Consider the following 23,668-nt stretch of genomic DNA (forward strand, 5'->3'; position numbering starts at 1 on the left):
ATCTCAAAGTAATTTGAGTTAAAAAAAATAAAAATTACGATGTAATAATAGGTACACAACATCTGTGGTCTTTAGGCGTCACACACACTAATCGCCGTTGACATGAGATGTAAATTATAAATAAAATAATTTTTAAAATATACATATACATACCTACTTCCGGAAACCTGCGCCAGTAATCCCTAAAGGCGTGGGCAGAGACATAAGTAATCAAATTACAACTTGCAGCCAGAAAATACGAAGCTCTGTTACACGAATGCGCCTGTTTACGAAAGGCTCGCGAACTGCATGCATGCTTTACGTGCGATCTATTCGCGGGCCGCTCATGCGCCGCACGCGCAGTAACTACGCGCACACGTGACGTCTCTGACTGCATGCGCGCCTGTTGCGCTAAGTTGCGCGCCAAAATGTTACTGTATCTGCGCGCGTGCAGAACGCGCATCGTCTCCTTATAGTTAAAAGGACGTAAGGGTTTTTTTAAAACACATTCGGATATGATTTTTGTTAACAAAACTTCGCAATAGCGGCCGAGAATAAGAATTGTGGCCTTATTTTTTTTTGACGTAACTTATTGTAGATTTGCCGCAGCTGGCATTAATTACTTAGCCGGACAAATGGGGAGCGCTGAGGGCTCTCACCCGGTACAAAATTTAAGGCAACAGGCCGGACGGGAGGGTGCACTGTTGGGCGCGAACTTCGGCTCAGGGCGTTGTCTGAGAGGAAGAATATTTGAAAGAATTAATCGATAACGATAACCGCTGAATGATGGAAATCGTCGACCACGCCGGCGGGGTCGGTATCGGGGTTCTGAACAAATCAAGGTTTTGTTGAAAAAAAAAACCCATCAGAATGTGATTTTTTAACAGCCTCCGTGGTCTAGTGGTAAGAGCGTTAGGCTCACGATCTGGAGGTCCGGGTTCGATTCCCGATGGGGATATTGTCGAAATCACTTTGTGAGACTGCCCTTTGTTTGGTAAGGACTTTTCAGGCTTGAATCACCTGATTGTCCGAAAAAGTGAGATGATTCCGTACTTCGGAGGGCACGTTAAGCCGTTGGTCCTGGCTATTAGCCGTAAAAACACCTCCACCAACCCGCAGTGGAGCAGCGTGGTGGAGTATGCTCCATACCCTCTAGTCTCCGGTTGATTGAGAGGAGGCCTATGCCCAGCAGCGGGACGTATATAGGCTATTTATGTTATATTTATGTTAATGTGATTTTTTAAAAAGGCTTACGTGGTTTCATTACAATCAGTCTAAGATGGATATGATGTACCCTATGGTGATACGTTATCATCCCTTTGCCCATGTACATTTTATTTGACTACACTGTCGTTTTTCGTTATCGTTTGCAACTTGGATAAACACATGACCTCACGACTATATCCCAATGATAGTCAGAGGTACAACCATCGCAAGATGAACTAAGTACCCACACCTCACCGAGCTTTCATTTAACCAACGCGTGTTGGCTTAGGTTTAAAAATGTCTAGGTTAATAAGTAGGTATTGTAAAGTACTTAACAACTTAGTAATAGTTGACAGCCAGTAACACTGATAGCAATAAATTAATGACGCCATAACCTCAATAACATATAGGGTTGATTACTTGTAAATAATGTTAGGTTTATATCGACACGTTAGCTATGATAATAAATTATCGATTTGTAACTCTCTAAGCAGGCATCAGCTGCCTTCCGAAGCACGGATCATCTTACTGTCGGACAGTCAGGTGATCAGCGTGTAATGTCCTAACCAAACTAGGGATCACAAGGTGACTTTTGTGATATATTATGTCCCCACCCGGATTCGAACCTGGGACCTCCGGGTCTTGAGCCCAACGATCATCATCATCATCGCGTCCAAGCCGTGTCCGGCGACGGCGACTCCTAAATGTCTATCCCAGGTCGTTTTTATGATAGGCTCTAATGTGGCTAGCAAACCCAAACTTCGATTTGAAGGTTCGGCCACATGGCGCACAGAATAACTGGCCAGCAAAATTAAACGTAAAGTTGTAGCTGAGGGCTTCTGTCGAATCTTCCGTATTTGGCGTTTTACGTCAAGATCTAACGAACGAAAGGCCCAACGATCAACAAGTGGACCACAGAGGTCGTGTTATTTCGTGATAAGAAATTGCATTTTTGCAACGACTTTACATTCTTCTTCTATATTACTGCACAACTACCTGTATCGTGACTGACTTTGACTTGCCTGATTGACTTGCATTTTTTTTTTGCTAAAATAATTTGTCTTATTGACAATAGCAAAAGGTGCAAATCAGATTCGCCAAAAATTTCAGATACGTCAATTAGCGACGTCAGCGACGATATCGCCAACAATGATGTGCCGTTTCCGGGAATGTTCCCAAACTTGGAATATTCCTGTTGTGAAAACTCTTTAATAGTAAGGACATCATCATCATCATCATCGGCCGTACGACGCCCACTGCTGGGCATAGGCCTCCCCCAAGGATCTCCACGACGATCGGTCCTGCGCTGCCCGCATCCAGCGGCTTCCCGCGACCTTCACCAGATCATCGGTCCACCTTGTAGCGGGCCTACCCACTGAGCGTCGTCCGACACGCGGCCGCCACTCCAGAACCCTTCCGCCCCAGCGGCCATCGGTTCTCCTCGCCATGTGTCCTGCCCACTGCCACTTCAGCTTTGCAATTCTCCGAGCTATGTCGGTGACTTTAGTTCTCCTGCGGATCTCCTCATTTCTGAAATAAATAATGAATAGTAAGGACACCGACTGCTTTTTTTTTAATTGTTGTGTCTTGTACTCTGATCTTATATGCATCAAGGCTAAGTATAAGTAATGAAACTCTTTTAACATAACTTATGCACCTTTATACTGCCCGGCACGTTCGTAATATACGATCCCGACGACCCGATTACCCTAGCCATAGAGGCAGCCAATCAGCTCGCGACACCAAACACTTCAGGACCCCGATACCGACCCCGCCGGCGTGGTCGACGATTTCCCTCATTCAGCGCTTATCGCTATCGACCCACTAGGGTCGATTAATTCTTTCAAATATTTTTCCTCTCAGACGACGCCCTGAGCCGAGGTTCGCGCCCAACTGGGCACCCTCAGGCCTGTTGTCTTAAATGTTGTACCGGGTGAGAGCCTTCAGCGCTCCCCATTTGTCCGGCCAAGTAGTTAATGCCATCTGCGGCAAATCTACAATAAGTCACGTCAAAAAAAAAAAAAAAAAAAAAAAAAAAAAAAAAAAAAAAAAAAAAAAAAAAAAAAAAAAAAAACTGCCCGGCACACTAAGCGTGCAAGCCCCCTTATAACATAATTGCAAAGTTGGCAAGGAAACGCGCGCAGACGCAGGCTGTCAGTCCGTTCCCATTATAACTGTCTTTTTGTGTTTTTGGCAAATACTTCCTAGCTGGAGTCATCGAGTCAACGCTCCTCTGACAACAGACATGGCTTTTGACAACGAAATAAATAGGCAAGGTTAAAAATAAAATTAAAAAAATGTTAGCTGATTGTTCAGTTGGTTGGTAAGCAATGTGGGTAATTCTGGGATTTTTGTGTTGGTGTTGGAACGCTTTGCTAGTTTGAAATTGGAACTGGCCCTATTTTCTTAAAATAAATAAGTTCATAAATAAAAAAATGAAGTTATAACACAAACCTTGGGGTAGAACAGTGATGAGTTCACGGGAATTTTCCCAAATTGGGAATGTGTCCGTTGTTAAAACTTTTTAATATTAAGGACACAGGCTGCAATTGTTTTCAAATTGTAATTTCTTGTTCTCTGATCTTATTTTCCTGAAGATTAGCTAATAAAGCTTTGTTTACATAACTTTTTACTGCTGCCCCTTAGGTACAGTCATGAGCAATATCATGTACCCACTTTAGAACCCTGTCTCACTATCATATTTGACATTTAATAAGACTTACGGTTTAATTTGTCAAAAACGTTAATGTGACATGGTTGCAAAGTGTACTCGTATACATATTAGTACGCGTGACCGTACCCGAAGTGGGAAAATTCCCGAGAACAGCAGATCACTGTCGACCCTCATCAAACGAATGTAGTGTAATAATACACTGATATATTATGTTGAATGAATTATCATAGGTAATGTTGCCAACTAAACAAAAAAATAAAAAAATAAGACACACAAAACACTCGACTGTTAATTTTCCGGAGACTTTTGTCAACTTTTTCTTATTAGATAGACGTAGCACCAAGGTGATATTTGTTAAAATATTCAAACTGCCAAAAGTATATTATTTTTTACGCCTACCCATGGTATAAGAAGACGTATGCTCAATCCTATGCCAAGCCGCCATTGCTAGCCCAATAATGACGTAAGTGTTACCATTAAATTGGTATCTCCAACATTCCAAGGAGGTAATTTTTTTTATTGAAAATTAAGTGAATTACTGACTAATGTATTTAATTACTATTATTATTATACATAGATAATAATCATTAAAACTGTACGTAAATCTTTCACTAAAAGTTTAATATTTCCTTGCAAAGTAAATTAAAAACATTGGGACGGTTTGTTGAGTTAATTCGTTTGGGGTTCGGAGTAGTAATCTGCTTCGAGGGGGCTTAGGTTTCATCACCCATTGTCACCTTTCATCATTTCATTAGTCATAATCAAGGAAAATTAGACATGGCTGTATGGGCATAGTTCCCGTTGCCTTGCCTTTCGAGGAAAATCATGCAAAAACTGTAAACATACGACCGTGATTAACATTATTCAATAAATTACTTAACAAAGTATAACAAAGTCATCTATATGTAAGTAACACAATAGTACCATCCGAACACATAGATACACCGATGCAAAGACAGTAGTTACGCAACCAATTGCACTCGTATCGTAAGCGGCGCACGCGCAGCGAACGGTCAACGCTAGCCTGACCTATTTGCTTCTTTAGTCTAGGCAATGGAATATTCATCCAAAGCCTATACAAGGTACTGTACTTTGAAATCTATTGTAGTGAAGAATATTGGGGTTGTCAGGTATGAAAGACCGTGGGAAAGTAAGTTACTTTCGGTATTTAGACGTAGAATAACATCACGCCAGCATCCCTAAAGGGGTCAGCCAGCTATGCTTAAGTCCCATGTGATAGGGGAAGAGCCCATTGCCAAAGACAGATAACTAACAAAAAACATTTTCTTTTTTTAAATTTAACTTATTTATGAATTTTAATCAAGAAAAACCTAATAATTTTATCACGTTTCTCTATGACGTCACAGTGTGCTTTTGCATACAAATTCCATAGTAATTTTGTGTTTTGATGTTTAGTAAAAAGTAACTGATTTGACTAGCTGGAAACTAGCTTATTATAGACAGTTACTGCCTTTTAGACAAGCTATATATTTATGTCGTCTAGAGAAGCCATTCTGAGAGACAAGAATTTCATCTTCTGCACTTTATTCAAGTTTAAACAATCTACATAATAAGTATTAAGTACTTTATTTATCACATCGTAAACACCATTAAAATGCTTACTTACCAAAACCTCCTGTATAAACTTCTTATAAAGTTGGCAAAGTAATATTGATGTTAGTAAACACCCTTTGTTTTAATTAAGAGTTATCGCGCAGTTTCGAAGTTAGTTTAAATATCGGTGCTCATTTTCAAGCGACTTTCTTGTTTTGGTGTTGGCGTAGGCACTATAAGTGTATCCGAATTTTTGAATCAAAATATTCGGATATCTACGATTGTCGCATACTCCCTGAGTGGTGAGTGCTGGGCGCGAATCGTGACGCATTGGATGCCGTGACGACTTGGACTCTTGCAAGCTCGCTACTCTATCCCAATTAGGGTAGTCAGACGTACACCTATCGTAAGATGAACTAAGTACCCACGCCTCAACGAGCAGCGGGATCTTGTGGGCTTGTTAGATTAGCTCTAGTATATCTAAATCAGGTTATATAATGAACTTTTTACGGGTGTCCATATTCGGTAATCGATAAGAACTTCAAAAAAGAAAATGGGATTTTTGCATCCGGAGCTGTCAAAAGTGAGTTAACCGCTGACTTTGCGCAGTATGCTATCTGGCCAATACTGACACTGTTTAATCGGCAATTAATATTATGAAGTTAATAAGGCAGTTCTAAGTATTTTACTAGGATATACCGCATATTCTAGATGATCGCGTATACCTAACTTCAGAGTCCGGATATTGGGGTCATTGACACCCCTACTCGTTTACACAGGCCTGTAATAAAGAGAAGCATAAACACCTAACACAAACATCGATATTTTACATTATGTTTGTTTCTCGCAAAAAATAACTTATTCCCGAGAGCAGTAAATAAGCTATAAAGGCTGCCGGGCCCAATTATAATACTTTACACACTTTTTTCCGACTTTAATCGTGATTAATATCCGTTTTCGTTCGCTGCACTGAGACAGAATCTGTTTAGATTAAAATTACGACTTCCATTTGCTTTATGTTGGTGTAAAAAGAAATTAATCCCGAGTAAAAAATTGAAATTCGATCCTTGCATGGAAGTGTGGGCTGAATGTCGATAAATAATTAATTAATTGATCATATATTCGCGTTTTTCACGTCCATTATTCAAGCAAGCGTCTTCAATCTTGGTTCAATTATTTCGCAGCTCTTTAGACATTTGGTAGCAAAATAAGAAACGTATTTGCACGTACGAAAAAACTGTTAGAAACAGTAAGGAAACCTTGAATGGGGGTCATCGACATATCATTATGGGCCAGTGCGTATTATGTTAGCGTTCCCGTACCCTGAACAGTTAGACCTATGTTTATGCCCCGGTAGTAATTGTCCCGGTACAACCCTCGTCGAAATATTCCCAGGCACAACAATGAGACTCACGTCCATCGATCCAAGCAATTTCATATCACTGCTCGGACTCAATAGTTACATCACGTAAATGATACTATTGCATCGTCCGATGCTAAAACAGCCCAATAAACTCAAGAGCAGATGAAGTCAGTAGTTTAAGACTTAAACAATAAGATTCAAATTGCCATTCAAGCTTCGATGTAGCTCTCAACTTGTACAGAATGTAAACGTGCAACGTGGAAGGTGATGCAAGCAAAACTGAAGCTAAACGCTTAGACTTAGAGCGAAGATTGTCTGCTATAAGTCGACATTGTCTAGGTGTTATGTAAGTTGGAAACGGTAATGGTTCCTTAGCAGGTCACGTTAGTGCAAATGACATCGACTGTCAAGTGCAACGCTGTGTGCATACGAGGACAGGTTGAGTGTCGGTATTTCAGAATCGGTGGGTTTGCAACGACCCAAGGTATAAGACGTTGAAGTATTGTGAAAGGATCAAAAATACTAGGTCAGATATCATGAGATAGATTGAATAGAAACAATATTGATGGATGGTAGATGAAATAGATCCTGAGGAATTGCCAGTCATTATGTTAGCAAGCCTTTAGGTACTTACGAGAAAATCCATCAACATTACAGGGCCTTTTAGAACTGTAACACAAGACAGCAAAAATACATTTCCCTTCCCCATTTAAATAAAGCGGGGGGGGGGGGGGGGGGGGAGAATTAATAATATACTTTATTGCACTTAACAACTAGTTACATCACAAACAAGAAATGGACGTTTACAAGGGTGGACTTATCTCTAAGAGAGATCTCTTCCAGCCAACCCATAGGTAGTATGAATATGTATGTATGTAGTATGTATTAATGAGTTGTTTATTAGGTAACAATAACAACGCCTAGGATGCCATTATTAATCTATTTAGTGAGTGATAAAGCTGAAAATAACATTAGCTCCTGTTATTACGTGAAGATTTGACAGGTCCGGTCTTTTTTAATAAAAGCGACTGCCTGTCTAACCTTCCAACCCGCGAAGGTAACACCAGCCCAATACAGATTAGGTCATATACCTCCGAAACGCATTTCTCGGGAATGTGGCTTTCCTCACCATGTTGAAAATAACCTTAAGGAAATTCAACACGACAATGTCTCTTGCATTGCTAAGTCTGCAACTCTAGGCCTAGAACAGGATCTGATTCGTATGCATCAGACGCGATGCAGCCTTGACTTCCTCAGGGACTGGGCTGGTAGCCAGGACCATTCACTGACCCACTTGACTCTTCGGAATTCCCAACCACAGCACTGTTATAACGACCCAATGAAGCTAGTGTTTCTGCTCTATTGTGTTGACCATTTTAAGTTACATGTGTAGGTAGGTATTTGACTTTGTAGGAATTAGAAATATAGTACGTACGTAGTGTGTACGTTCAGCTGCTTGTCTTCCCGGGCATGTCGTAAAAACCGACAGAGGGATTGCGTCCTCTAACATGATGGACTAATGTTATGGGCGATAGGCTGATCCCTTATCACCATAAGGTTCATCATATCCATCTTAGGACTTCGTATCAACAGTGGCTGCAAGTTGTCTTTGATTACTTGTGGCTCTGCCCACCCCATTTGGGATTACGGGCGTGAGTTTATGTATGTATGTAGGAATATAGTCTAAGGAACGGCTGTAAATATCCGGGTGAGAGTAGTTGATGCCATTTGCGGCAAATCTACAATAAGTCACATTAAAAAAAGGCTGTAAGTATAAATAAAATACTTTGTATTTTTTTTTTGGCTACAGCCTCGTCCCCTGTTACAACAGCCTGGGGATAAATGGGTGCATATACTTACTATACCTCTGCGTACTCCTTCAGAGTTACAGGCTGTGGAGCAGCATGGTCCAGTACACTCCATACTCTCTCCATTTGATTGGGAGGCCTGTCTCCATCAGTGGAACGCATAGAGGCTATTTAAGTACAGGTTTAAGCAATTCGTGCGCAAAGCAAACAAATGTCACATAGCAATATTGCTTTTTAGATGAATTGCTTCGATGTGGCGTTTTAACCCCCCCAGGTCTTAAATGACACCTATTCGAAGCTTATAAGCAAGGCATATTAAATAGCCAACTGTCACCTCCTGGGAGGAATGTTCATATCGATTTTCATCCGGCACTGCCCAAGGTAATGTAAGTAAGATGTTAATTTAATGGCTCATCGGTTTACAATTTAAATGAAGGTCCGCAGACGGTAATAACTGGAATAATGGGTAAAGAGCAGCGACTGGCCACTCTGGCTAGCGACAAGCTCATTACTCGGCTGTAGAACGTAGTAGGGTGGTTAAGTCTGCGTGTTAACCCTGCTATTATCTTTTAATACCATCGAGTTCGCTACATTTTTTGCGGCAACCAGCGTTGACGACGCGAGTTTGATAACCCGAAGACCTTGGGCTTAATTGCTTGCGCAGACCATTCTGCCGCGTCCACTTTTTATACGCCTGCACATCGCTTGTAAAAACACGACGACGGTTACCCGGCCGTTTTTAAATGGCACCGTGAGTCAAAGAAATGGTCGAACCGGTTGTGGGTCTTGAAGTTGTTGGTTTGTGCGAGTGCGCTCTACCGAGAAAAGTATACTTCGTCATGCAGATGGTTTGAGATCTCGCTCGCTTCAAGACGGCCAGTTTTTTTTGTAAGATGACAAGTTTTATAAATATGCTAATTACTGTACTTACTTACAGGTGTTCTGTAAGTACCCTAGGGTGGTTAGTATTGACAAGTGTATATTCGTTTAATGGCGCTATGGAAATAACGACAGTTATTTGTTTCTTCATCTTAATTGAATTGATATATTTATTTAAGGAATTTACATTTTCCGTTTCTGTAATTTTATTTTTTATCACTTAAATAAACCTTAAAACAACCACAGATTACCTACATCTTATAACTCGCTTTTTATTACCTGCTTACTATTTACGTAATAGTTTTCGTTTTATTCCTAATCGAACTTCCTTGAAATGGTGTAAAACACATTTTAAAACTTATGTGACTTCATGTGTGCTTAAATATGCCTTTTATTGTTACAGGTAAGAAGCCGTACAGACCATCAAAGCAAAACGGTTGGTTTATCCACAAGGCTGTAGAAAGGGAATGTTTTTATTTAATGCTCTTTCATCTTTTCCTTCAAACCACAACAAAGAAATCGATGGCTTTACGCCAAAACGCGTCTATATTAATCATTCGTGCTATGTATTCGCCATTTACAAAACTTGCGACAAGGAGACTTAACAAAAATGATTTATTTCAAAGGAAACACAAATTAACACTTATGTATAAATAAGTAACTAAGTATACCTACCTAGTAAAGCGTAAACGAGTTTTTACAAGAGATTGTTATATCTACTGAGAACACAGGTGAAACCAGTCTTGAAAATAAAATCAACAAAATGTATCAAGAAACTTCGCGTCCGGACAATAAAATAAAGTTTTGAGATGGGACTGGTTGCAGATTAGTTAAATATCCTGCGAGTGACGTCAGACCGCCATGTACGGCCGAGATTAGAAAAAGAAGACGAAAACATTACCTAAACATTGACAAACGACTTTAAACGAACCTCTCAGAATTTATACTAAAACCTATACTTGACCTTTAATGTGTTGTACAGTGCTTCTGTTTTTTTTAATATCCCTCAACAATTATAATCGTATTTCCGAAAATAAACGAATGCTAATTTCCATGTTCATCATCATCACATTATTATTATTAGATTTATCGTGCATCAGAATTTGAATTAAGAATTACCTACTTACTTAGTTTTTAATTTTGTTTTGAACAAAAGGACAATAACGTACATTAGTTCTGAATTCAAATTCTGATACACGATGGAAATTAGCATTCGTTTTTGTATTTGGAAATGTAGAAAAGAATACAAGTATAAATAAGCTATTTTTGTTACGAATATATTGGCTGCTCAGATAGTCATTATTAACCTCTGTCTTTGCTGTGTCTCTGTAATTTAGGTACACTATTTTCCCAATCGCGTCTATAGATATCTACTATAAACAGACCAATTTCATCCTTAATTTACATTTAACAGAGGCCAATCGAGCAAAAAAATCCAATTGCGTTTCTTGCTCTAAAAATACCTACTTGAATATAAATACCTAATATAGCCACAAGCTAGACAAGTTTTTATAAAAAGACAATAACAGATGCATGAACTCACTATGATAAGTATACTTTGCTGTTGATTCCAGTACAGTCATGAGCAAAATCATGTACCCACTTTAGAACCCTGTCGCACTATCATATTTGACATTTATTGAGACTTACGGTTTAATTTGTCAAAAAAGTTAATGTGACATGGTTTCAAAGTGTATAGTATACATATTAGTACTCGTGACCGTACACACCATCTAATTTTATTTTATATTATACCTGTCATTTTCTTACCCGCTGAAAAGGAAAGGGACGGACAATCCACATTTCAATATTATATTTATAACATAACGTACACATTACGCCTGTGTCCCCAAAGGGGTAAGCAGAGGTGTATGGTACATACACCCACTCCTCGCCAGCTATGTTTAAGTCACAAAACTACGTGATATGTCCACGTTAAGCCGTTGGTCCCGGTTACTACTTACTGATGTAAAGTAGTCGTTACATGAGCCATTTCAGGGGCCTTTGGCGGCTCAATAGTAACCCTGAGACCAGGGTTGATGGGGTTGGTACTCCACTTCACAACCCACACGATAGAAGAAGAGACGTGATTTGTCGAATTCAGTGATAAAGACCCCGAACCGGGAATCGAACCCGTAACACTACGACGTATTTAATATTATACAGGAACGAAATCCCAATAAAACATGTTAATTATAAACGTCAAGACGAATCTCAATAATATATTCATCCGTTACGAAAAATAAAGAAAATAAAATTTACTCAACGTCGACTCCGCTATTTTTAAACAAATGTAAATTATTTGGCAGTCAAGGTTTTTGCCGTGTTTTTTCTCGATGTCATTAACCACAGCTACTTAATATTTCGACTGAACAATGAAATGCTCGGATTATCATACTAAATTATACGCTGACTTCAGTCTACAAATCTATGTATTTGCCATTTGATTAATTGTATAGGTACTTAGAACTTCTAATTCTAAATCTAAAAAAAATGCAAGACTACCAATAAACTGAACTGAAATAAACTGAATTTCTAGTCTTAATATCGTATTATGTATAGTCTTTTGATTAATGCATTCATTCATTTGATTCATATTGTAAGAACCTTGTTATATAGCCTCTAAATGTATGCAATTGATTGATTGAATCGTATGTGAATGGTACTAATTCCTGTGGATACCGTCTGATTTTATTTTTAGTTATACCTGTCTTTTTTTTACCTACGGTAAAAGAAAGGGACGGGTAATCGACAGGCATACAATTTATAGAACTACATACATATACTGGCGATATTATTCATTAATTCACTGTTCATTTTAATTAACTGCTATCAATCATCCGTCCCTTTCCTTTTCAGGGGGTAAGAAAAAGACAGGTACAACTTTTAATAAAATTAGTTTGTGTCTACTGGAATTAGCATCATTGATTGTATTAATCGTTTATATATTTAATTTTCAACAAAACATCACATAAATAAACCTTCGCCTATTTCCCACCGGGGTAATGGAATTCCATTTGTTTCATAAAACACACTTCTGTTGTTTCCTCCACATTCATCAATCGTTTCATACACGCACGCGTTCAGAGTAGATCGTACCAAACGTTTTCAAAGCATCACGCACCAGACCCTCATTGAATATACAGAATTAATTTTAGCGAGAATTATCGACTCATTCTACATAATAAATATTATTATATTTATTCGAGCCGACACGTCCCTAAATATAGAATCCAATCTCATAGGATATTAACTATTTACATAAAGCTCGCATGTAAATAATTACTTATACTATTTATCGAACTATTTTATCTACTTGCAACCTATTTTACTTTCTATAATTTACGCTTAGTATTGTGTCCTTTACATGGGCGATATGCTGATCATCTCTCACCATAGATACACTGAATAAGAGAGGATGTTTCTACGAGTACCTATTGATCAGGTACCGTCATACGTACACATAGCATAAATAGCCTGTATACGAGGGGAGGTCAAAAAGTTCGCGGAATGGAGGGGTTGGAGGGGGTTGGTTTGCTCGTACAGGTAGCCGCTAGTTGCACACCTCATTAACAGTATATGTACCAAGTTTGAAGCAAATCGGGTCATTAACGTTTGAACTATCGACCAGCAAACAAGTGAATCGGGAAGAACTCAGCGAATATGGAGAAAATTGAACACCGCGCCGTCATTAAGTTCCTCACCAAGCAAGGAAAATCCGCTCAGACGATTTTTCAAGAGCTGTTAGCAGTTTACGCGGACTCTGCCCCTGGTAAAACCATGGTTTACAAGTGGCATAGTCTTTTCAAGCAAGGAAGAGAGTCGATTGAAGATGACCCCCGCTCCGGACGGCCCATTGAGGCCACCACACCGGAAATCATCGAAAAAGTAGAGAAACTTGTATTAGAAGATACCCGCTTGAAGGAGAAGCAGCTTGCAGCAATGGTCGGTGTATCCGAAACAAGTATTTTAAATATCCTACATCAACATCTTGGGATGACTAAGGTCAGCGCAAGATGGGTTCCAAGAATGCTCACGCCACTTCAAAAAAGCGAGCGTGTCGAGTGTTCTCGCCAGTTTTTAGAGCTCTGTGGAGCGAATAAGGAAGAAGTTATGGCCCGGATTGTTACTGGAGATGAAACCTGGGTTCACCACTATGAACCTGAGTCGAAGCAAGAGTCGATGCCGTGGCATAAAAAAGGCACACCTCCTCCAAAGAAGTTTAAGGTGTCACAATCGACCGGAAAGATCATGGCCACTATTTTTTGGGATACAGAAGGTATTTTGCAGATTGATTATAAAGATCGTGGTGTGACTATAACGGGACATTACTACGCTTCTTTACTGGATAGATTGAAAGAGGCTATCAAGGAAAAAAGAAGAGGAAAGCTGTCAAGAGGTGTGCTCCTTTTGCACGACAACGCACCCGTCCACACGTGCCATGTTGCGACGGCTGCCATTCACCGATGCGGGTTCGAAAAATTAAACCACCCGCCTTACAGTCCAGACTTGGCCCCCAGCGATTATTATTTGTTCCCAAAAATGAAAAAGGAACTGCGTGGACGAAAATTTGGCGATGATGAAGAAGTCAAGTCTGCAATTTCGGCCTATTTTGACAGCAAAGAGAAATCTTTTTTTTATGATGGAATAAACAAATTATTTGATAGATCCGGAAAATGTGTTAAGGTTAAGGGAGAATATATTGAAAAGGAAAAATAGTTTCGTGTTTAATTTCGACCCCCTTCCCCCTCATTCCGCGAACTTTTTGACCTCCCCTCGTACGTCGCACTGCGAGGCACAAGCTTCCCTTTAATCAACCAGCGGGCTTAGCACCGTAAGCGCGCGACTCTTTCTCGCCTCGACATACGTCACCCGTCACTCTCACACAGTACTGCACAGAAAGAGACAGACGATCTCTGTCGCGGCGAGAAAGAGTCGCGTGCTTACGGTGCTAGGCCCGCAGGAACGGGTATGTATGGAGCATACTCCACCACGATACTCCAATGCGAGTTAGTGGAGGCATTTGGGCTTGTAGCCCAAGACTGACGGCTTAACGTGCTCTTAACTGTACTTTTTTCGGACAACCAGGTGATTTAGCCTGCAATGTCCTAGCCAAACAGTTCCGAAAGTATCCTCATCGGGACTCGAACCCGGACCTCCAGATCGTGAGCCCAATGCTCTAACCACTAGTCCACGGAGTCTGTTGAAGTAATGTCAATAAACAGTTTTTATATTGATACCTAATTCTCACTGGCTGCCGCGTAAACACCTTTCGTCATCGATCAGAAATTATGGACCTATAATCTTTAAAAGTTAGAAATATCGAATCTCTTTCCTGTAAATCTGATCTTCATTCTTCCGGACCGGAACGTGTAGTTATCAAGAGGTCATTGGTTTCCAACATTGTTTTCGCGTTTTAAACTTTGTAAATTAACATATTTTCCGTTTGTCGCAGAATTTGTTTGAATGGTACGAGTATTTGTTTTTCTATTATTAGAGGCAAATTTACATGTTATTTGCTCTGGACCAAAGTTTAAATTGAGTAACTTTTCTTAACACCTGAATGTAGGCACACTGTGCGTGATGGTTGTTGAGTTTATATGTTCGTCATTCAGCGCAGTTCCAACAAATTCTATTCAGACAACGTTTGTATTAACTACTTCTTCGTCTTTCGTGTGAGGTCGATTACCGACCTCATCAACCCTGGTGTCATTGATGTTATTGATCTGCGAAACGCCCCAAGTTTTTATTCAATTGACGTGACTTATTGTAGATTTGCCGCAGATGGCATTAACTACTTGGCCGGACAAATGGGGAGCGCTGAAGGCTCTCACCCGGTACAACGTTTAACCATGGCTCAAGTAATGACTACGTACCTGTAGTGTATTCTAATATTGTATTAGGACTTGTTAATATTAATTAAACACTGATATGAAAGAAGCACTAGGTTTATTTTAATATAACAATCAGTTGTCACAACATGGATAGCCTTCCTTCCGCTCTATAATAATAAAATATGTGTTACAGTCTTTTTAGAGGCGTCTGTGGTGTTTCCGCGCGCATTATAGGTTAAGTAACCTTTTTATATCTTTGTGTCTTTTTGGCGGGAACGGGGACGGGACAGTTGCTTTCTTCATTGAATAATCTAAATAATTGATACAAAGTGGTGTTCTGTGATTAATGATCGCATTAAGTTAGTCGGAAAACGTTCACGATAGTGTTATTAATAATCATCAAAAAAATAATACATAAGATGAATAATACATGGTTGTATGGGCATAGTTCTCTTTGCCTTGCCCTTCGGGGAAAACCAAAACAAAAACCATCTGTACCACTTGCGTTTCGGTTTTGCTATAAGTTGCGTTTGGTTACACTACCTACTTACTCCAGCAAGTAATTGCCGGGACCTCGTCATAAAGTAATATGTCATACCTAATCAGCTTAACTATTAGGTCGAATATCAGGTCAGGAGTGGCTGGGTTGTTTTTTTTTATAAAAATATGCATCTGCCGGCATATGTAGTGTGATATGACTAACTGATCGCCCATAACTGCGTCTATCATACGTGTTATTTATATGACATGGTCCTGATTCCGATATTTAGCTTCTAAGTCATGCCAGAGAACATAAACAGTTTCTGAAATAATCACAAAACATAAATATAGCTCGGTATAAACATCTCGCTGAACACTTTATAAATGAGCTGCAATCAAGTGGTATTTCCATTCCACGTCCGTGAATAAAGAAAGAAATAATAGTATTGGTCTAAAAACCACGAATATTCATTTAACAAAATAGTCGCCATTTGACTCGCAAATAAATCAAGAACAAAATGGCGACCGCACTAAACACCTACATTATAGTGACGATAAATTGACTTTAGTATTTTACTAGACTACGATGAAAAAGCGTTCTGAAACATGACTGGCCTATTCAAATTGTTCGGAGGTAGGTAGGGTTTTTTTGTCCACTACTTAATTAACGAGATTTGAAAAATGTATTCGAAATAGCTTCGACAAATTGGCTTGTAGGTAGGTACATTACATATCTATTTTATTAGGGCTAGGATTTTTACTTACTACTAATTAATTAGGTGTAAAATAATGTTGTCGATCTAAATAATAATAAGGAACATGTACCTACCTGTACCTGGAATCTGACAGAGGGTAGCAGTAACTGTCAGTAATATTCATAACCGGAGGACAGGAGTCCTAATACGGCTTTGAAATAGACTACTCTGGGCGCCATCCCACTCGCGTCAAGCAGAGTACTGCGGGGCGGAAGGCAAGAGGGAAACCACTGCCATATTTTTGCCTAAAACAGTAGCATGGAGAATGCTACACCGACAAGAGCGTGGCTCTTAAATTAGTGTGTGATGTAGGTACCTACCGAGTCTACCCACTTACCTAGGTATTGGATCGTTAATATCAAAGGAAATTTAATCAAGATGCGAAGCCTATTTTGTTACCTAAATCACGCCTGAATGATCGACTTGATTGCAATATCATATCTACAAAGTAATTCCAAGTTCTAATAGTATGTTCTAATAGTAGACTTTACGTAGGGAGTGGTCTTAATAACGTTCTGTTCAAAATACGATTTTGTGATTACGTTAACCGAGAACCAACTACGCAGTAAGAGGTAACGTAATGTAATAATATTGTAATGTTAGTAGAAACAAGAAACAAGTTACTGCCATAACTTTTGGATTGCCAAAGTTGTGCAAAAGCGATCGGCTTGATGACTGGTGTATTTCCAAAACATGCAGGTCAATGGTCTGTAACACGTGACTCGGTGTCGCGAATGTTTCTTCCGTTCTACGCTCGGCAAGCGAGCATCGCGGCTCTACTACTTACTGCTTATTCTATTCCTAACCCATCGACGAATTCGCGATCAGCAATATACATCACTGTTTTTATTCAAAAATTTATTTTTATTTCTTTACAACGTGGCAATGGATATTATAATCAACGATATTGTGGTTTAAGATGACACTTTGATAGAGCCAGTGGCAAAACTTCATGAATCGCTGAAATGAGATAACCTGAATGCTAGAATTTAGGTCAACGTTCCAATTTCTCTTTGGAGGACAACAATATTCGTGTCAATATGTCGGCCATCTAGATAGGTAGATACCTATTATCAGGATCTAGGTTATGTTTGTCTACCTATTTAGGACAAAATTGTTGTCAACTGATTATTTGGTTAAACCTTTGACATTGGTCCTAATTCTTATCACTTTCATTTCGTAAAGGCACTTTTTGTCTACTAGGTAGGTTAATACCTAAGTGCAAGCGTGAAATTATTGAAATTTAACAAAATCTGGATTGTAAATTAAAGTTTACCGCCTGAACATTTAACCTTTAAATGAATAGGTATTTAAGGTAGAGTGCACTTAAAAGTATTTTGTTTCACTAAATTGTTTACTGCTTTTGCATAGGTAAGTACCTACCTAACCAGGTAAACTTTACATTCAGGTGAGTAGGTAGGTATAATAGATAGCCAATTTACCTACCTAGGTATGTAGGTAAATTGGCGCAAATTTTAATAAGAATTTTAAAGTCGGCAGGATGTAGATATCTTTAATAATTGAATGTGACACCTGTCTAGGTAGATATTCATAATCGCTCTACCGTGCAAACACTTCTCAGATTATGTTAATTAATTTGTGCAAGGGAATTAATGAAGTTGCCATATACCTAGGTCCTAACTTATAAAATAACTTTCTCAAGTTCAAGAGTTGCGTAACAACATAAGATGATAGAACGAGCGACTTAATAAATCGAGGGTGTTTTATCGCGCGCTACATTCGTTGTCGATGACTTGACTTTCTGTGCCACGGCTGCGGGGTGGGGGGAGCGCGCGCGCGGGGGGGTGACGTCACCGCGACCGTGGCAGTGAGTAGTGAGAGCGGCCGACGCTCGCCCGCGCCCGCTCTACGTACTCTGCTTACGACTGTCGCGCGCGTGCTACGTGTTTCTCGCTCGAGACCGCGACCTCTGCATCTCCACATCATCCGATCGGACGAACTCGTGGGACTCGCGTGCTCTCACCTGTTGCTCGGTTGTGTTTTTAAAGTTAATTCAAAGTTACCGGTCTTATTTGAGTGCATCTACCGAGGCTGGATTACGATTCGCTTCGGTTTCAACGCCGCGTAGACGAATGGTGCTACATTGAGCCGCGTTTAGATAGTTCAGTGTGGGGAAAAAGTGAAGTGAAAGCGGGAGTTGGAATATGTCCGTCGGTCGTGGATTTGGGGTCGTGTGAGCGTGTCGATATGAGACGCCGGTGGTCGAACAACGGGGGGTTCCAGACTCTGCGGATGCTGGAGGAGAGTTCTTCGGAAGTAACGTCGTCTTCCGCGCTAGGATTGCCGCCGGCGATGGTTATGTCGCCGGAGTCCCTCGCGTCGCCCGAGTACGGCGGGCTGGAGCTATGGGGTTACGACGATGGGATCACGTACAACACAGCACAGTCGCTGCTTGGCAACGCGTGTAACATGCAACAACAGCAGCCACAAGCGCAAGCGCTGCCGTCGATGCCTTTACCCATGCCGCCCACAACGCCCAAATCAGAAAATGAATCCATTTCATCAGGTCAGGGCTTATTCTCATTTACTTAAATAGAAAATTAATTTGAAAGAAGAAAGAAAGAAAGAAACGTTTATTATAAACGTTTATTTCTAATACCGATATTTCAATTCGTTGCTAATTCTAATCTAATGCATGTCATAGATTTTGAATTCAAGTTTAACGGTCTGTTTGTTACCTGTACGGGCTGTTCGTTTAATAAATAATTTAATTTCACATAACTTCAATAAAAAAGAAAACTGCAACATTGCAAATGTCGCGATCGCGATAGAATGTAACAATTGGAATATTTTAAATAATCGAACGTTTATTTATTTTTTTTAAAACATGTTTTATTTTAATTTACTTTTTTATCGTTCTGAATCGTCCATGGAGTTCTAGCGTAGGATGTGAAAATTGAAATGCAAATAGTTTGCGTCATTTTTGGCGGTAGCAGTGTTGCGCTGGGGCTCTGTCAACGACCTTTGGCCCGGATACCTTGACCGGGCGGCCGATGTCTCCTTGCCCCGCGGCTCACAATCGTTTGTTTACCTACTTGTTTGAAAGGGGTTCAGATAAAAAACATGTTTTCAGGGTTACTATATGTCTCGCTTACATTTTTAATTTTCGTAAATAGAACGTGTTTTTTTTTAAGTTTTTAGGGAATAGAAATAGAATAGCCAGCATTAGTTAACTTATTCTAATTTTTAAATAGGTACTAGTTTTATGTCGATTATTTTTAATTGTTACGTTTGTCTTGTAGTTATTTAATACTACACTTCAAGGCCCTTTAGCAAATAGTAACAATAATTCTTCCATACATATTGCATCACAATTTATGCTACGACTTACCAACATATTCATTTATTATGAGTAATCTTGATGATGACAGATTGAACGTGGGCGAGACGTGAATGGTTAAAAAATGAAGCCCGTAGGATATTTTATAGCATTTGCATAGTGTTATTCTGTTCATGATTTTCTAGTAAACAATCGACCTATGTGTGTCTATGTAGGAGGATCACCGCAGAATGAGGTATGAGTAATTGTTATCGCCTCGCCAAGGTCGATGTGGAAAATTTACAATGTCGTGGTAGGTACCTACGTATTCGTACCTGCCCTAACTTAAATTCTTCGCAACTCTGTTACCTATGTCGCCTGATTCCTGCAAAAACCTCTTAATTTTATTTTAAATTGTACCCGTCATTTTCTTATCCGCCGAAAAGAAAAGGGGCGGGTAATCGACAGACATACCTACGTCAATTTTAGGCAGGAATTTTAAAAACACTCCCAGATTTGTATATTGGCCAATAACCCGACAGAATTAAGTTGACAGCACACGTCAAAGGGGTTGCATACCAGCGAGATGCCTGTTTTATTCGCCCCGCTTATAAATTCATTTATTTTAAAATTAACAGTTGTCAATCCGTTCCTTTCCTTTTCGGCGGATAAGAATGTGACGGGTATAACTTAAAATAAAATTAGGAGGTGTCTGGAGGAATCGGGGCAAATGACTTCATTATCAGGCTTGTTAGACATAAATAAGTTGTGACGTTATTTAGAAGAGGAGATTTTTTTTTTGACGTGACTTATCGTAGATTTGCCGCAGATGGCATTAACTACTTGGCCGGAAGGAAGAGGAGAGGAATATGACAAAACTATTGTTTTATGCAGCTGTAGCAGCATATGATATGGTTGGCAAATGGTTTCATGCATGACTCCATAAAAGCATCTTTTACATTTACAATAAGGTACCTATTATATAATTGTTAAGTAACAATAGTCATAGTCACTTAAATTACAAACAAAAAATACATCTAAATGGTTAATCCGTTGGAGATTTTGGCGCTTACCATGCAACAAATTGAAGTTCTCTCAACTTGAAACCTAAAGGAAATCGACATGAACCTAGGCAGTAGGTAACCTAGGTATTTCCTTGATAGCTAGGTTTCACTATGACTTTCCATCACGACCTCTAATAGAGACATACTCGACCAGACTAGTTAATGTCACGATTGAAAGTCGCGAAGAAAATGAGCCCCAAGGCGGAGTTTACACTAAATTTACTTATTAACTACAGGACTGTATACATAAATACATAATCATTATAGAAAGATGTACATAATAAATCGAATAAATAAATCATCTTCTCCCTAAGCCGTGCATAAAAAAAACCTACCAACTTATCTACTTAGTAATAACTCCTCGAAAGAACAAAAAATATTCTATAAGTTTCAATATTATAAGTAACAATAGCACGTCACATATAATAGGTCATATTCCCTTAGCTACTAAAACACATAAATATACAATACAATCTATTTATTCCATTACATTCTATTTATTCCATTACATAACGGAGCGAATAACTCAAGTTTACTCAGTGTTGCCAGAATATCAACATCCATCATCGGACGAGGGGCGAGACAGCTCTGGGAGGGCCAAGTCCCCACCCTCACAGATCTAAAATAGTACTCACAATATCGTAATCTAGGAGACAAAAATAGCAATAGCTACTACAAACAACGATAATGAACACTCTTTGAAAGGCGTGATTGGGCATTGAAACGCGGATTTACAAAATACCTAAGTAGGTAAAACGATTGATTAGAAGTATCTCGAGAACCGTTCAGACGAAAATTGAGACTTAAATGTGTTTATTTTCGTGTCTCAATCCCGAAGTAGGTAGAGTATTTTCGGGTACCTTCGACAAGTAAGGTGTTATCTAAAAAGGTTCTTAAATTTCTGCCCGCCATTTAGAAATAAGTTTAGATTATACTCACCATCATTTTAATGCCAAACTGTAAGTAAAACAATAATTTATACCTCAATTTACCCTCGAAGTTTGTGTTTACCGACTTAAAATTGCAGACGGACGCTTGTAAATTGTTTCTTTCCATTTGTGACCGTTTCAATTTGCCAGCTAAATACAGATAAACAATTTGAGAGGATGCAGGCGTTTCGTCGAGGCGGCCGGCCCGGTCCGACCGGTTCTAAACCACTTCTGATGGTAAATCGCACCGCCTGACAAGCCACATGCATGATATAGGTCCAACTATACGTAAACTTGTTACAAGTAAACCTTGCAATCCGATTGTGGCTGAATAAATCGTGTTCCTCGCCCGCGAGCTTTCTTTTTTTTAAATATTCGATCGGATCGCTCAAAACAAAATGGCCGCGGCTGTTTTACTTTCGACCCACGTGTTATAAGATCTAAAGTAAGAAATTAACGTGTTAAATTTAAATCTGACTTATTATTCTCTAATAACAGCCAGGTTAAGAGCTAAACATGTTATGAACGCGAAATTTAGACATTAAAATCGTGTTAAATTAACATATTAAGAGAGATCGCTTTTCTCAAGTTAATTTTCTCGAGATGAGACAGTCATTTCACCGGCTACTTTGCTTATTAACTTTTTCCTTCGGTTCTGTTCGAAATTATGCTCGGCACTAAATCGTTTTCTTAATACTATCGTAAAATCAAGTTGGCGAGCGCAGATTTCCACTTTCTTTTATGTTCGACCATGCGGCAAATGATTGGCTCACACAACATACTGCATCTACTGAAACTTTATTTATTTATTGATCCTTATCTTATGTATTATAAAAATAGGTACTAACAACCACAGGTGCTTTTAGGCTTCGAGTAGACACTTTAATTCGAAAATGTGTTTAGATAGATAGATAAAATACTTTATTGAGCACAATGGACACAAAATACAGAGATAAGGACAACATATACAGAAAAGCACAACATGCGGCCTTATTGCTCATGCAGCAATTTCTTTTTATTACAGGAAAATTTTGATACATTAAGTTTAGATACATTATTTTATTATTTTTCGTTAGAATTAGTTAGCCAGAAACAAAATTACGAGCTTGGAACAAACCACTTTGCAAAGTAGCTAGCCATTTGCCGAAAATCAAAGTTTTCTTTCTGTTTCAAAGGAATCTTTTCCCGCGTCAGTAATCAAGGTTTATTATACTTTGTCTTTGTTAAAATTATATTTGAAAGAACTTTAATGATAAAAACAAGATTATAACAAGGCAAGAAAATTATCTAAATTATTGGAAATATGAAAAGCAAAAGTATTATGGAGAAAAATCAAATCAATTTAAAAAATATTATAATATAGTGCGATAAACCCTATTCAAATAATAGTGAAAATAGACAAAGTACCTATCTAAGTATTTTTTACTCAGTCACAATGAAACCCTTACATATTTTCTGTTGTTTTTAGTATTCCTACAAAATAATAAACAATAATACCTATTAATAATATCGGTCATAACTTCGTACCTTCATATATGTACAGTCATGAGCAATAAAATGTACCCAGTTTAGGACTCTGTCGCACTAACATATTTGACATTTAGTGAGATTTACAGTTCAATTTGTCAAAAAAGTTAATGTGACATGGTACCAAAGTGTATATACATATTAATGCTCGTGACCGTACTTATAAACAGACAACTAATTTCGCAGTGTGTGAAATCTATGAACACAGAGCTTATAAAGTGAGAAACATTAAAAGGATCTAAAAAGCTAACGATTTGTAGAGTCTTCTATTTCGTTATCATGACAGACATATATTCATAGGATCACGCCCATTTCCCGCTGGGGTAGGCAGAGACC

General features: G+C 38.9%; 2 protein-coding genes across 7 annotated transcripts in view; one reads left to right on the forward strand and one right to left on the reverse strand.

The window, feature by feature from the left end:
- LOC126367787 (putative fatty acyl-CoA reductase CG5065) overlaps nucleotides 1-23,668 on the reverse strand; it is a 576,419-nt gene that overhangs the window by 448,626 nt on the left and 104,125 nt on the right. The window lies entirely within an intron of this gene.
- LOC126367777 (ecdysone receptor) overlaps nucleotides 1-23,668 on the forward strand; it is a 431,491-nt gene that overhangs the window by 347,611 nt on the left and 60,212 nt on the right. For 2 of the 6 annotated variants that reach the window (XM_050011509.1, XM_050011510.1), the window contains exon 1: nucleotides 18,378-19,059. The exons of the other annotated variants lie outside the window; for them this stretch is intronic. In XM_050011509.1, the coding sequence (XP_049867466.1) occupies nucleotides 18,741-19,059 (319 nt within the window). In that variant the 5' untranslated portion in view covers nucleotides 18,378-18,740. Of the gene's footprint in view, nucleotides 1-18,377; nucleotides 19,060-23,668 lie in introns of those variants that run through there. 6 annotated transcript variants of the gene reach the window in all.

The sequence above is a fragment of the Pectinophora gossypiella genome, chromosome 6 (genome assembly GCF_024362695.1).
Source record: "Pectinophora gossypiella chromosome 6, ilPecGoss1.1, whole genome shotgun sequence".
In the NCBI taxonomy this organism is placed as follows: domain Eukaryota; kingdom Metazoa; phylum Arthropoda; class Insecta; order Lepidoptera; family Gelechiidae; genus Pectinophora; species Pectinophora gossypiella.